Below are 15,446 nucleotides of genomic sequence, written 5' to 3'. Positions count from 1 at the left end.
CTACAAACTAAAATTGCCACATGGCAACTTTAGTTTAAGCCCTATGGCAACTACAGTGTAAATATCGTGGCAACTTCTGACAAAAAAAAATTCGTCGAAACATATCAACATGGGGTCTAGTTTTGAAGATCTTGTCGAGACGGATTTAATGGTGAAAACGGATTTTAGTTCGCTTTTTTATTTAGGAGATACAACATTTTTAAGTCGAAAACCAAAAAAAATTCTGCTGATGTCATCTATTCATACGTGGCAAAATGAGTGGTGATGGAGGCGTGTGGGCGATGTGCAAACGCCCACACGTGTGGGCGTTAACATTTCCGTAACTTTAATGGGCGTGCAAGCATATATGTTTTCACCGTTTGTGTCCTAATCTGTGTATATATGTTAGTCCAACATTGTCTAATTCTTAGGGCATCTCCAAGACTCCAACGCTAACATGTATATATGTGCGGCAAATGTCCGTTTTTCTATCCAGACAGAGATCCGGACACACATACGGAAGCATGCAATCTAACACTAGTCACAAACCTCAGGCTCTGTTTCTCATACATTTAATCAAACACTTGTTGTGCGGCGTGCGGCGGAGGCCGGCAAGCTCGGGCCTAGTCACGCGCGCGCGGCCACGGAGGCAAGCGAGCTCGGACGTGCGACCACGACGACAGGGGTGGCGAGCGTGGCCACGACGGAGGCAGGCGAGCTCGGGCGCATGACCATGACGGTAGGGGCATTGGGCGTGGCCACAACGGAGGCAGGCGAGCTTGGGAAGCGTCCACGCACGTGCGGCCATGAACAGGGGCATCGGGCGCGGCCACGAGCCCGCCGCGATGACAGGCGCAGCCTCACAGGGGCGCGAGCTCGGGCACGCGTCCATGGGCGACGACCGGCACGACTCCCGAGCTCGGGCGTGGCCTCACGGGCACGCGGCCATGGGCGACGACGGCGCACTCGAAGCGCGAGGTCGTAGAAGATGTTGAGCGCCGCCTCCCGTCGGCGGCCATGGGGTGGGGAGGTCGGAGGAGACAGCAACGGGGGTGGAGGTCGCCAAGCTCGACCACATCCAGGATTCAGGCTGCAAGTGGACGCGGGCTACCCGCGGTGCCCACGTAAAAATTCACATAATATGTGTTCGTGGACACCCACGGATAGAGCGACTGGATATGTGAGATACGTGGGTTTGTCCTGCGGCGTCCGCGAGCCCACTTCCTTCTCACTTCCTCGAATCAGGGCCTGCCGCCGTGTAGCTCCGCCATGACCACGACGCCATCTTCCAACTCCGCCATGGCCGCCATGGACGCCGCCAGAGCATCGTGGTCGTCCGATTTTGTGATGGTCGTCCCAGTCCGCCATGGATGCCGCCCCAACGTCATGGCCCAGCTCCGCCATGGACGACGCATCTTTGCTATCATCACGATCTTGGAAAAGGCCTCGCGTTTGTATGGTCCCATCCGCAAACAGCGAGACACATCCATCTCTCTCGTTGATCAGTCATTTACTCATTCTCTGCTTGTCCATCTGTCTTCCACAGCCGTGTGGGCAGCGACAGCTTGTACACCAGATCCATGTTTTGACGGTGCACGATGTCCAGCTTCAGGTAACTTATCCATGCTTGCCGGCACCAGAAGTCCTCGTGTTCTATAATCACTATTCAGTATGCATGAACATGAACAGTTGAGTATTTGTATATGCTGCCTGACGTGCTTATACGCGCTTGTACTCCGCTGTTATTTGAGTGCAGGAATATTCACTTTCAGTCATGTTGTTGGATGTGGGTTGCCCGCTAAACCCACTTATCCCGTGTAAAAATATGCGGGCAGATGCGGGCTTCCCGCAGACAGTCCCACTTGCAGCCTGAGCCAGGATCTTCCCCTTCGGCATCCCCCGTACCCTCCCGCTCATCTGCCAAGTCGCCGCCGCTCCCTTTTTTCCGTCGCTCAAGCTCCAGCACCGACGGCCACTCTATCTCTGCATGTATGTATGTATGTATGTATGTACTCCTCAGAGATGCCTCCTCCTCAAAGATGTTTTTCGATTAATGATGCATATATGCTGCGGGTCTCGTCTTTTTTCGTGCTTTGGCTTGTTTGATTCATGCAATTTGAGAACGTATTTAAGTTGCTAAGATATGATCTAAAAGAGCAGGGTGGGACTATTGATTAAAAAAGGAGTGAAGCTCCAGACCACGTACGACGACATAATATGTTTTAAATTCAAACTGAAAGCGTAAAATCATGGGAAGAAGCGTATTATGACGGTGAACCCCACAAAGTCAATTCGTGCTTTATTTATTAGGGAAATATTGTTATTGCATTATTCCTAGTCTCCTAGTACACGGCGTCTGATTGTTTTTCTTTTCTTTTTTCGAGCTTGATTGAGACCCCCGGGCATTGCTACAGAAGCCTTGTCAAAAGAAATACACAAATATCTACTGCAATAATAGCAAAAACTAATGGAAATAATAAATAAGAGCTCGATTTATACCTTAAAACATTAAAAATCATATAACAAAAATGATGTATAAAAAGGAAAAAAATGGACCTCAGTTAAAAGAATGTCATTTCTAACAAAAAAAATGAAGGACCCTGATAAGTGTCACACGTCAGGTACGAGCACATGACAACTCCAGACGTTTTTATGGTAAGTTTAGTGACGCGAGAATGACAACTTTTGTGCTTTAATTTATTTTTAACAGAAATTTATTGTGTGTCACTGAAATTTTCCATCCTTAGATAACTGGAATTGCCATCAAAAAACATCAGCGCTGGAGTGCCACGCACCAGACATGTGGCACTTATCATTTGGGCAAATTAAATATGAACTACATATGCATGCGCCAAGCGCTTAACACATCAGATTATCCATGACAACACAAAACATAATGCAAAAATACAACTTATGACTCACATGCATCAACTGATGATGTAGCAGCTACATGTATAAGGTAATGCAAAAGATATAATCGATGACTCACACTTGCTGATGTGAGATGGTTGCATTGTTTTAAAAGTAGGGATGAAAATGGCATGAAAACTTTTCCCTTTTCCGGAGGAAAAATTGAAATGAAGAGGAAATATGAAAATGGAAACAGAAATTTGCAAAACGAAAATGAAAATGAAATTCTTATGCGAAAACGAAAACAAAAACGGAACGGTGTTTTCTGGTGGAACAGATGTGAAAATGAAACTTTCCATTTCCATGAATATGGAATTTCCATTTTTAGTATAGGTCTATGGCTGCTTTGTAGCCCAACCACCAAATAACACACAATGACACACAATAACGCAATGAGCAGAATAGATCATTTGAGGTCCAACTTCTACTACCACATACGTACTCAACGAGACCATATACACAATTGTCCAGTACTACTACAATACTACGTTAAGTTGCTAACATAATCATATTATTTTGTTGCCACGGTAACATTTCATTAAATTTATTTGTTTTTGTGTTTATTTCTCTATGACTCAAGGGTTTTGAAGTTCCAGTCAATGCCCACTTCTGTTTTCATGTCCGCTTTGTGTCTGCTTTTGGTGGTATTTGTTTTCGTATTCATCTTCGGGGTTTTTGTTTTTCTTTTCGCTTCTAAAAGAATATGAAAACAAATGTGGTAGCACCCAGTTCCGTCCATTTCTGCTTTGTTTACATCCATATTGAAAAGTAAGTCCATGCCTCTGACGAAATCACAACCGTGCCTCTCGCGGAAGAAAAAAAAAACAGAAAACTCGTTTTTTTCCTTTTTCGAGGAGGCACGGCCGTGACTCTCGTGAAAGCACAACCGCGCCTCTCGCGGAAGCAAAACTGTGCCTCTCACGAAAGAAAAAAAACAGAAAACATATTTTTTTTGTTTCCAAGAGGCACGACCGTGACTCTTGCGAAAACACAACCGTGTCTCTCGCGGAAGCAAAACCATGCCTCTCGCGAAAGGAAAAAACAAATAGAAAACGCGTTTTCCCCGTTTCCAAGAGGCACGGCCGTGCCTCTCGCGAAAGCACAACCGTGTCTCTCGCGAAAACAAAATAGTGACTCTCCCAAAAAAAAACTGCGCTTTTTTGCGCAATTTTTTTTTTGTCGAAAACAAGGGTGGAAAAAGCGGTAGGTGTAAGCGAAGCGGTTGGCCTTTGCCTAGTGCCTAGGCGGTGCCTAAGCGCCCTAGGCGCGGCCTAGGCGGTAATATAATTTTTACTCGTAGTGTATTTGTGATTATTATATGGGTGTTGATATTAGTTTAGGGCATATAAATAAGTTAATTATCATCTACTACCATTGGAATATAACCCATTTGGTATATTAGTGCAGTATGTGGCATCATTTCTTGCTTGCGTAGGCAATTCCTTGCTTGCCCTGCCTAAACCTCCATTTATGACCTAGGCGAGGCGTTTGGCCATTGCCTAGTGCCTAGGCGTGCCTAAGCGCCTCCTAGGCACTGCCTTTTCTAACAGAGGTTGAAAAGTTTGGGAAGACCGGTGGAAAACCAAAACGTCAAAAAAACCCGAAAAAAAACCGTTTCCAAAGCCAAAAACGCGCGCGAAAAAATAAAAAAAAATCCGGAGGAAGCGCCTAGAGTGCGACATGTGACGAATGACTGAGAGCGCGCCAAGTAACGCTGATCGTTGCGAGGCTCCCGAAGGAGCGCTCGTTAATTAGTTGCTCTCATTACATTATCCAAAACGAAATATTTTGTTTCGGGGAATGGGCCCCGATTCCGGCCCGACAAAAAGACCTGTTTGCTGTGAGCAAAGAAAGCGCAGTCCATCGCGGCCCAGGACGGCCTACGAAGCCTCGACCCACCGAGATCGAGAAGGCCACGAAGAAATCAGATCAAAGGGGGAAGGAAGCGAGGCACAGGGCACCGCACTGCTCCACTTCGCCTTCTCCTCCAAGCCACGAACTCCGGCGACTCCACCACAAGCCCCCGAGCAGCCCGCCCTCTCCGACCACCGCCATGTCGAGGCGCGGCGACTGGGTCTACGAGAACAACGGCGGGTAAGCGCCCTCCCTCTCGCCCTTCGTCGGCCCCGCCCCCGCCGCCCGTCTCCGCGCATCTCATAACGAGGGCCGCTTTTGGTTGGCGTCTGTGCAGGACCTGCGTGGCCATCGCCGGCGCGGACTACTGCGTGGTCGCCGCCGACACCCGCCTCTCCGTCGGATACAACATCCTCACGCGCGAGCACTCCAAGATCTGCGAGCTGTAAGTTCCCCCGCCGAAATCTCGTGCCTCGATCTGTCTGCCTGGCGACTAGGGTTTGTCGGCCGGGAGACCGTGTGGCACTGTGGTGCGATAGGGTTTGGATACCTTGGTGGAGAGGTCGGATTTTAGAGCCTCGCTTCGTCGATTTGGCTAGGGTTTGGTGCTTGGAGGTCTCGGATTGAATTGGGGGAAAACACCAAAACGTTCATGAGTTTTTCTTCTGTAAACCCTGGCTGTCCCAGCGTGCTTTTGATGCGATTTGCCGATTTCTATGGAGAGACGACATAAACATGAAACATGCCTTGTCTTTAGTTTGTGTACCCTCACTCCAGGTCATAGGATACTTTTGTCATAGCCTGGACAGCCATCTTCGTCCCTGTAATTAAATAGAGGATTGGTTTGGGAGACAGAAAGATGTTCTTATTGTTTCATTTTTATGCTTATCTTTAAGTTCAAACAGATAAATTTGTAAGATGCCATTAGGTATGCTTCTATGCTGGCATTCAGAAAGTCTACAATGAGCTTTATCTCAAATTCTTTTAGATTTCTACTTCATGTGCGTCTTCTGGAATTGGTCTGTCGTAATGTCTGTTCATACCATGATAGACAATTTGGTTCTATTTTTGTTCCATAGGCGTTAAACTGTTTGGTATGGATAGCTGGCAGTGGATGATATCTCTTACCTATAGGTTTGCTCCATGCTGCTGGTTAATGTGAAAATTGATAAAAAGCTTTCGGGTTTACACCGTCTGGAGTAGGACATATAACACAAAATGATGCAATGAAATGCAATATATGTCTTCATTTGATTGAGAGTTTCATCACAACCAATTGTGCCGTAATTATGTTCCAATACAGCCTTGCTATTGTGATGTTACTTGCATTTGGTTATACCCCCAACTCCCCAAATATCAAATTTGCTTTCAAAGAGCATGTTCTGCAAATCTATTTTCTTGCTTAATGTTAGGCGGTAATCATTTATATCTAAATTCTTAATTAAGTCTAGTTAATGATATACATTGCAGTAATATCTTGTTGTATGAGTGAAAGCAAATGTTGTAGTGTTGTAGGCACACATTAGCAGGTCCAAGTTATTATCATGCAATTGGTTTCTTTCTTTTACCATGAAGCTTAGTTAACAATGACTCTTTATCCCGCTTTGTGACAAAGCTGGGTATTCCCTAGCTGACAATTTTATATTGTTAATAATTTCAATATGTGGCTCATTGCTTGCGTAAAATATTAAAACATCATTTCTTTATTTGTCTAGGGCCGATAAATGTGTAATAGCATCTTCTGGCTTCCAAGGTGACATCAAAGCTCTACAGAAGAACTTAGCTGCCAGGGAACTGGTAAAGTTGCAAAATCTCATTTATCCGTGTTCTGCCTATATACATCCATTCACACCTTCGGTGTCGATACCAAATGATTCTTGGATGGTTTCATCCCAATCAAATTCTTTATAGCTATGTGTTTTGGAATTTCCTTGGGGAGTATTTGATCTGTTGGTGGTCTCAAGCTATTTGAACTTCCAAAAATATTTCCAGTTAGCAGTTACTCTGATGATGGAAGTTGTTTGTTTTTTGGACCATCTTCATCTCAGTTCCAGACAAAAACCCAGAACAACTGCTCCACCATTACTGGTTCCCTGGGCATGGATACATGGCACATTTTGTTTATTGCAATGCCTGGAAATCTGATGTTAGGTCCAAATTCTGGACTGTAGCAGTCTGGAATTGCTGAAAATCAGTACACTGCTTATCATATATTTGTAGGACACGTGGTTGTGGTACAAAGCAACCTGCAATAGTATCGCAGATTAATATTATTAATGTGTCGTGGTGCTAGTACCATCGGTCTCTTTATTTTGATTAGTAATGTTTAGGGAAGATTTTAACAACTTGTTTTTTCCGCCTTATTTTGGGGCTTAAGCTCATCATAATGTTTACCGTAGATTTTAGCAACTTTTTTATGAGCTTCCGCTTGAGGCTTAATCTAACCATAAAGCATATGGTCCACTTCATCATATTTCCTTGCGTTCCTATCCATTGCCTCCTCAAACATGCTCTCTGTTCTCTTCTCCTTGGCAATGTAGTACTAATGTTGTGTGGCAATGCAACAACTGCTTGTTTTTATTTACAAGAAATGATAGTTCATTGCCACTTTATACACCTGAAATGCACTGCAGTGTCAATATTGAGCTGCATTTGTGCAGTGTACCTTAAATCTGTTCATGATGTATGAAAACATTGGCAGCTAAATGATTAATGTCCTTCTATTTTATTCGTATATGTAGCTATACCAGCACCAGCACAATAAAAGGATGAGCTGCCCAGCAATGGCACAATTGCTCTCCAACACCCTGTACTACAAGCGATTCTTCCCATACTATGCTTTCAACGTGCTTGGTGGGCTTGACAGTGAAGGTACCGACTTCCGAATTTGGTTTCCTCAGTTAGATTTTCCTGTTTAGCATGTTCTGAGCATGTATCATCCTTGTGCAGGGAAAGGATGTGTCTACTCATATGATGCTGTTGGGTCCTACGAGAGGACCGGTTACAGTGCTCAGGGATCAGGATCTACCTTGATCATGCCAGTGCTGGACAACCAGCTAAAATCACCTAGTCCACTATTAGTTCCTGCAAGAGTAAGCCCTCACATTTTTATATTTGTTGTCTGCTATCATATCACCGATCTCTTGCTGATAAAGCAAGAAAGTGCACGCTCCATTGATGAATGACAAGTATAATGTGCATCAGAGGTCACTAAGAATCTTCCTTATAATGTGTGCAGGATGCTGTCACCCCTTTGTCCGAGTCAGAGGCGGTCGACCTAGTTAAGGATGTCTTTGCATCTGCAACTGAGAGGGACATCTACACCGTATGTTTCCCTCTCTCGGTTCCTAGAGATCATCCGTTCTTTTGCTGCGTTTGCCACCGTACTAATATGCTGAACTTGCAAATAATGCAGGGGGACAAGGTGGAGATTGTAGTCATCAACAAAGCTGGGACTAGGCGCGAGTACATCGAGTTGAGGAAGGACTAAGTTTGCGCCGCGGTTGCCATTTGCTTCCCTAGATATAGGGAATTATTATGCCCAGAGCTGCTACTTGATAGAAACACCCGTGCTTGCTTTGCTTCCGTGATGATGTACCAGGATCGACCCAGCTTGCTTTGTTAAACTACTTTGTTGTTTCATGCATATGAGATGCTGAGCTATTTGTTGGAAATGCTAAAAGTACGTTCATAGCCATTCTATTATAACCCAGAATAAATACTCTCATTGGGGCATCTTCAACTGCCAGACTAAAATTTGGATACCTAAAAACAGTTTTTAGTTGTGTGGAGAGTAGGTTTTAGGTAGCCAAAGCCTAAAACTGGGTACCTTAAATTTTTAGAAGCAAATGAAACATGAAGATCCGACGGTGTGTATGCTGGAAAGCCAATCTGATGGGTGCTGAGGCGTAAGTTTGATTTTGACCTCACCGGTGGGGGTCGTCGGGGCTGAGAAGCTCACTGGAAGCTGAAGAAAAGCTGTGGTGGTCGGGCAGGTTATGGAGGGGAGGAATGGGCGGTTCTGCCTAGTGTTCACCGTCGGTCTGTGCGAAACAGGGTTCTTTTATGTTCCCCGAGCCATGTTCGGCTGTCGGGTAAGGATTTCGCGTAAGGCTAGTCATAGTGAGAGTAACATAGATGCCACATAAGTAAAAAAGATGATGTGTCATGTAATTAAAGAGGACAGGGACAAATAGAGTAACATAATATGTTACCATCACATAGCAATAAATGAAGACATATATATTACTACACTTTTGATACTTCCCACTATGAAGGTAGTAACATGGACTAGTAACATATGTATGTTATTAGTCTAAGTTACTCCTCGCTATGACCAGACTAAGACATACAAGGAATCAGGCTAACGCTTACACGATGGCGAGGCAAGCTCAGCGAGCGTTGGGGCTCATCTTGGGTGGTGGCGTGGCCAGGGGACAGCCAGAATCGACATGATGAGGGCTGCGCCGTTGTGAGCTTGGCAATGGTTGCTTTCCCGCGAATGCATTTTTATTTTTAGGCTTTGGGGTGTCACAGAATATAGGATGCTCTCAGTTAATAAGAGGTACATATTGAAGTGGGCACTATCTAAACGCATGGGCATCTGCACCCACTTTTAAAAAAACTGCATTTTAAGCATGTTTTGAAATGTTAAAAAATATAACAGAAAATTGTATGCATACATGTTTGCAAATGTGTGTGCACGACATAAAGTTTTGTAAAAAAATGTTTTTTTGGTTTGCCTCCGTAAAAAAGACAAATTTCAGTGCTTCTAAATAGCGTTTCACGACACAATTTTTTCTCTTTTTTGCACAGGGCTCAAAAAAAGTTATTTTTTCGTGAAACTTTATGCACGCACATAGAACATGAAGACGTATCCGTGCAAATTTTTTCAGATTTTTTTGGCATTTAGAAATGTGTTTTTTAAAGTGAGTTCATATGTACCCGGGTTCATCTATGCACTTCCGGTACATATTGGAGTTAACTGAACATGTCTGAAATGTAGAGAAACACCAATGAGACCGACTAGCATCTATCGTGCTGCACGGCTAGAACTGAAGTTGGACATGGCGCAGCATTTCCTACCACAGCGGGCCATGTTGGCCTGCAAAAGGCTGCATACAACGCTCGCCACGGAAAGAAAACAACGCCCGCCATCCCATCGAAAATGGTGCCTGCTCCCATCGTACTCGTGGTGGTGATCCAGTGAACCCCCTCCACCTGTCCACCATGGCAGAGCCCTCGCCCTCGCCCCTGCCTCCAACTCGGCCATGAGATCAATCAACTGCCGTTCTGGAATATGTTCACGGGCATGAGATTGATATGATCTTGCCAAATGACAGCCACACCAACGAGTGTAATGATTTAATTAGAAAATATGGAGTATAAATAAAGAAATTTGCCATGAAGCCTAACTGCAAAGCGAAAATTTACATGCCACATAAAATTCAAACAGCTTAGAAGACACAAAACTCAAAGCACAAAATACTTGTCGGAAAAAATGGATGTATCTAGACGTATTTCAGTTCGAGATACATCAATTTTTATCCATTTTTCCGACAAGCATTTTTGGACGGAGGGAGTATAAATAGAGAAATTTGTCATAATAAAGCGTAACTGCATGCACTGGCAGCGGAAATTTGTGTGGTGAGGATATGCGAAATAGCGTTACATGCCACACAAAGTTCAAACAGCTTAGAAGACACAAAACTCAAAACACAGATATCGGAAGTAGTAATCAACTTATTTGATTGAGATATATAGTTCTGGATAGCTGCGCTCACTTGTTAAGTTTCCGGTTCAGAGGGATCGATCAGTTGACTCATACGTCCAGATTCCAAAAAAGCTAACATTCATTAAACGATCGACCTCCAATGTCATAAGCTTGACACCTCCATATCCTAGCAGAGCATGAGCATGGTAGCCATCCCTGGAACCAAATCAAGCAGCAGGCCTAAGATACCAAGTGGAGCCGCTGATGGCAATCAAAGTTGAGGCGTATGGATTTGTGCTTGACCATCTGGATCCCACCACCATCAGCAATGTCGCTAAGCCCCGCCTCCAACCCTGTCAACACAGCAAAATTCTCCCTTACCAAAGCAGGCTCGTCGTCATCATATACGTCGTATAGCCTGGCAACGCAGAACCTGCCATAGTCCACGCGCACAAGGTAGGAGGTCACCACCTGCCACTTGTCATGGTTAGCATCAAGCTCTTGTTTCCATTCGCAACACAGGGTGGGTACTGTACCATCCTCAGCAGTCGAGATCGAGAGGTCTGAAGCACACAGGTAGTGGTTCTCTCGCACGGTGGAGAATCCAAGCCAGCGGCCCAGCTCAGGCACAAACTTAGCAGGGCCACGGAATGGGAGCTCCCAGCTGCCGACATAGCTCCACTCGTGGCTGTCCGTGTTGAAGGAGTAGGTGCCAATGCCACTGGCAGATATCCAGATCTTGTTGCGGACCACGGTGCAGGAGCGAATTTTGTAGGTGCAGCTAGGCTTGTACCGAGGAGCCTCCACATACAGGGGCGGAGCCCAATGGGCCAACCCTGTAGCACAGGCTACAGGGTCCAATTTCATTTTACGTACTAAATATCAGGTATTTAGATCAGGGCAACAGGGTGGGCTGAAAAGTGTGCTACAGGGCCCAGCATACCAGGCGCACCAGGCCTGCTATGGTTCAATTCCAGCAGCCCATCGAGCACATGAACGATCCATCTGGTGTCCCTGTAGCCAACAAAACAACCGATCTGACTAAAACAACCACGTCTCCTCATCGAGCGGCCGACTTGTGCGGCGGCCGGCGGCGATCGATCCATCCGCAGATTGAGAACTTGTGCAGCGGCGGTCGGCGAACCAAGAGGCAAAATCTAGCTAAATCTTCTAGTCTTCTACTGTGTAGTACGGTAGTCTGTACTCTGTAGGCTGTAGCTAATCTTTCTACAGATTTAAAGATTGGATATGTTCCCTAGTCCTGACGAATTGACGATTTGTGGCAGCCGGCAGCACGGATCCGTTCTTGTTTTCTTGGTTGATCCGATCATCCGAACGTCCGCACAGCTACGGCAGCGGCACCGGCGTCGTCGTAATTTTCTCTTCTTCTCTTACAATATGAGTAGCAATGTGCTTTTCATTTTTTTTCTAGATTACGGTCCGTATTATATGTATGAAATTGTTGCAAGTAGATTAAATCTTATTTAAATATATTTAAATGTATCATGTATGTGTTTTGGCAAAACGTCGGGCAATAGCTACTGTTTAACTTGTAATTATGTATACTTCATTGGATTCAAACTTTTAGATATCTAATTTGTAATTTATTTGTTAAATGCAGACAACATGGATAAGTTTCTTCTCAAAAGAAAGGCGACATCACAAGTTACTCCAGAAGACATAAATTGGGAGGAGGAGATTCAATATGACCCAGGCAAGAGGAAACTGATAGAACATTATCATCCAAATTTGAAAGATCTGGTAAGAAGAAAATACTTGCTTAATGGACCTTGTCAGCCAAAGGATGTTGATTTTCCATATTCAAGTTTTGGGGCTAAGAGGAGAAGATTCAATCCTGAATGGTATAAAGATCATGGAAGTTGGCTTGAATACAGCGAAGAAAAGAAAAAGGCATATTGCTTTTGTTGTTTTTTATTTAGGGATCGCAGCCACAAGAAAGAAGCTGGGTATGACCGTATGAGGCATTTGTTCTGAATGGTTGGGATACTTGGAGCATTCCAACAAGACTAAAAGATCATGTTGGTGAGCCAGGTAGCGTCCATGATCAAGCAATGAAAAAATGTACTGCTTTACTAAAAAGAGATCAACACATTGATGTTGCTATGCAAGTTAACAGTGAAGCTTCGAAGGTTGCATATTTTACTCGACTAAATGCATCAATTGACACAGCTAGGCTACTGTTGAAGCAAGGGTTGCCTTTCCGCGGCCATGATGAGTCAAAGAACTCGCATAATAAAGGGAATTTCTTGGAAGTTCGTGACTTCTTAGCTGAGCATGATCCAGTTGTTGGCAAGGCTATGGGAAAAGATGCTGCACAAAATGCTCTTATGGTTGCTCCTCAAGTCCAAAAAGATATTTCTGAAGGTTTTGCGCATGTGATAGTCCAATCTATTCTCAAAGAAGTTCACAATAATGTGTTTTGCTTGCTTGTTGATGAGTCTAGAGATGTCTCTTGCAAAGAACAAATGGCTGTGGCGTTGAGGTATGTTGATAGTTCTGGAGATTCTAAAGAAAGCTTTGTTGATCTTGTTCATGTGAAAGAAACAACTTCTTCCTACCTCAAGAGTTCAAATGATTCTCTTTTTGCAAAATATAAGCTGAGCTACAATCAAGTTAGAGGACAAGGATATGACGGTGCTAGTAACATGCGAGGTGAGTTCAATGGTCTCAAATCATTGATCATGAGAGAAAGTAGCACATCTTATTATGTTCATTGCTTTGCTCACCAACTTCAGTTAGTTGTTGTGGCTGTTGTAAGCAAGCATAAAGGAGTTAGTAATTTCTTCAGTATGATTTCTACCTTGTTAAATGTTGTGGGTGGTTCTTCCAAGCGAAGGGACATGATTAGAGATATAAATCTTGAAGAAATGAGTAGGGCTTTAGGGTGTGGGCAGCTTACAACGGGAACAGGTCTAAATCAAGAGCAATGCCTTCAAAGACCCGGAGACACTCGTTGGGGTTCACATGCTAAAACACTTAAGAGTTTGGTTGCCATGTCCAGGTCAGTTATTAAAGTTCTTGAATTTGTTGAAGAAGAAGACACCGACAAAACAAATAGAGACTAAGCAATTGGTCTTCTAATGTACTTTCAATCTTTTGATTTTGTCTTCTATTTGCATCTCATGTTGACAATCCTCACTACTACCAACACATTGTCATTAGCATTGCAGCGGAAGGATCAAGACATAGTGAATGCCATGAAATGTGTCAAGTCAACTAGAACAGTTTTGAATGAACTTAGAGAAAATGGATGAGACTCTTTGGTAGGTGAAGTTCATGTGTTTTGTGAGAAACATGATATTATAGAATTTGACATGGAAGAAGCATATGTGAATCCAAAAAAGAGAAGGCAGATAACTGGAATTACCAACAAACATCACTATCAAGTTGATTGCTTCAATGATGTTTTTGATTGGCTAGTTCAAGAGCTTGACAATAGGTTCAGTGAGACATCCTCTAACTTGCTTGTTTGGTCAGCAGCTTTGAGTCCAAGACTCATTTCGTGATTTCAATTTGGAGAATCTTATGAGTTTGGCTAACTTATACTCTCAGGATTTTGATTCCGGGGATTTGGGGGATCTTGATAAGGATCTACGGCTCTATATTGCTGATGTGCGCACAGATGATAGCTTTTCCAACATAGCAACAATCACCGAGCTTTCAAAAAAAATGGTGCAGACGAGGAGGCATATTATGTACCCTTTGTTTTATCGGTTGTTGAAACTAGTAATTGTGTTGCCTATTGCTACTGCTACAGTTGAGAGGTGTTTCTCAGCAATGAAATTGGTCAAAACTTGCTTGCGCAATCGCCTCAATGATGACAGCTTGAGTGATGATGTTATTTGTTATGTGGAGAAGGAAGAAATGAAAAAGGTCACCAATGATCAAGTGATTGAGTATTTCATGGCTCGAAGGAAGAGAATGTACTAAAGGTAATTTATATCATTTTAGCAAATATACGTACTTTGATTTAGGCATTTTATTATATTCTACTCAAAATTTTAATTCTAGTTTTTTATTGTAGGTTAATAACCCTTTGGGTTCGATGATGTGTTTTCGAATTTCAGAATGCAAGACATGTTTTTCAAGTAATTTTTTTGTTTGATTTGGCATTATATTAAACAGTTTGAGTGTTGCATTTTTTTAACTTTTTACAATTTGACTTCTATTATGTTCGGTAATGCGTGTTACAAGCAATGAAACACACCTTTATTTAATGCATCGGTTGCTGCAAAATTTATGCCATGGTTAAGTAGTGCATCAGGGTAAGATTAGCTCCAGATCCGCCCCTGTCCACATACGGTGGCGGTGGTAGAGTGTGCCAGTGCCATCCGGGATAATCAACAACGGGACCAGCAGGAGATTTGCCGTTGATAAGAGCTTGGAAGCAGGGTTGATAGGGAAGAATCTTATGAGGCTTGTCAGGTCGCCTCTCGATGAGGTATAGGGCATCACCTAGGTTAATCGGAAAAGAGTTCTCCATCAATCCTGCCCTGAGCTTAGGCATGCTGCAGATCTGGTTCTGGCAGGCGTCGTAAACCAGGACGTTTCCTTGCTGGTCTGTGCTCAGTATATTGTCCCTGTTTTTGTAACCAAAGGGCATGAACTGCATGTCCCAATTAACTTGCATGGGAGTGGAAACACCAAGCGAAAATGCAGATTTGGGCAGCTCGGCTTCTTCCGGCTTTAGAAGCGACAGCGGGCATCCCTTCTGCTTCTTTGGTTGGAAGAGACTTGAAGATTTGATGCAGCGCACCGTGTAGGAGCGACTCTTGCAGGTTTCAACAACCAGATTAACAAACTGGCGCTTCATCGTCAACCTCGCCTGCGTCTCACCCGCGACTTCCTATCCTACTATTAATTGTCGTATGGACCAGTAAGATTTGGCTGGCGCCCTGATACTGAAAAGCAAAGGACATAATAATTACTTCCTCTGTAAATTAATATAAAAGCGTTTAGATAACTAAAA

At 43.8% G+C, this 15,446-nt stretch overlaps 1 protein-coding gene across 1 annotated transcript; it reads left to right on the top strand.

Annotated features, from left to right (window-relative positions):
- Positions 1-4,758: 4,758 nt before the first annotated feature.
- LOC123112564 (proteasome subunit beta type-1) lies at positions 4,759-8,417 on the top strand. The gene is made up of 7 exons (XM_044533594.1): positions 4,759-4,983; positions 5,081-5,188; positions 6,459-6,540; positions 7,485-7,614; positions 7,693-7,835; positions 7,982-8,068; positions 8,159-8,417. The coding sequence occupies exons 1-7, from the start codon at positions 4,943-4,945 to the stop codon at positions 8,231-8,233; spliced, it is 666 nt and encodes a 221-aa protein (XP_044389529.1). The 5' UTR covers positions 4,759-4,942; the 3' UTR covers positions 8,234-8,417.
- Positions 8,418-15,446: the final 7,029 nt, after the last annotated feature.

The sequence above is a fragment of the Triticum aestivum genome, chromosome 5B, assembly GCF_018294505.1.
Source record: "Triticum aestivum cultivar Chinese Spring chromosome 5B, IWGSC CS RefSeq v2.1, whole genome shotgun sequence".
In the NCBI taxonomy this organism is placed as follows: Eukaryota; Viridiplantae; Streptophyta; class Magnoliopsida; order Poales; family Poaceae; genus Triticum; species Triticum aestivum.
Note: the sequence above shows the minus strand (reverse complement) of the source record. Positions and strands in the feature narration are given on the sequence as shown.

Coding starts and splice junctions, on each gene's coding strand:
- LOC123112564 (XM_044533594.1), top strand. CDS start 4,943: ATGTCGAGGCGCGGCGACTGGGTCTACGAGAACAACGGCGG. Junction 7,615..7,692: donor TGGTGGGCTTGACAGTGAAG/GTACCGACTTCC, acceptor ATCCTTGTGCAG/GGAAAGGATGTGTCTACTCA. Junction 7,836..7,981: donor CACTATTAGTTCCTGCAAGA/GTAAGCCCTCAC, acceptor TAATGTGTGCAG/GATGCTGTCACCCCTTTGTC.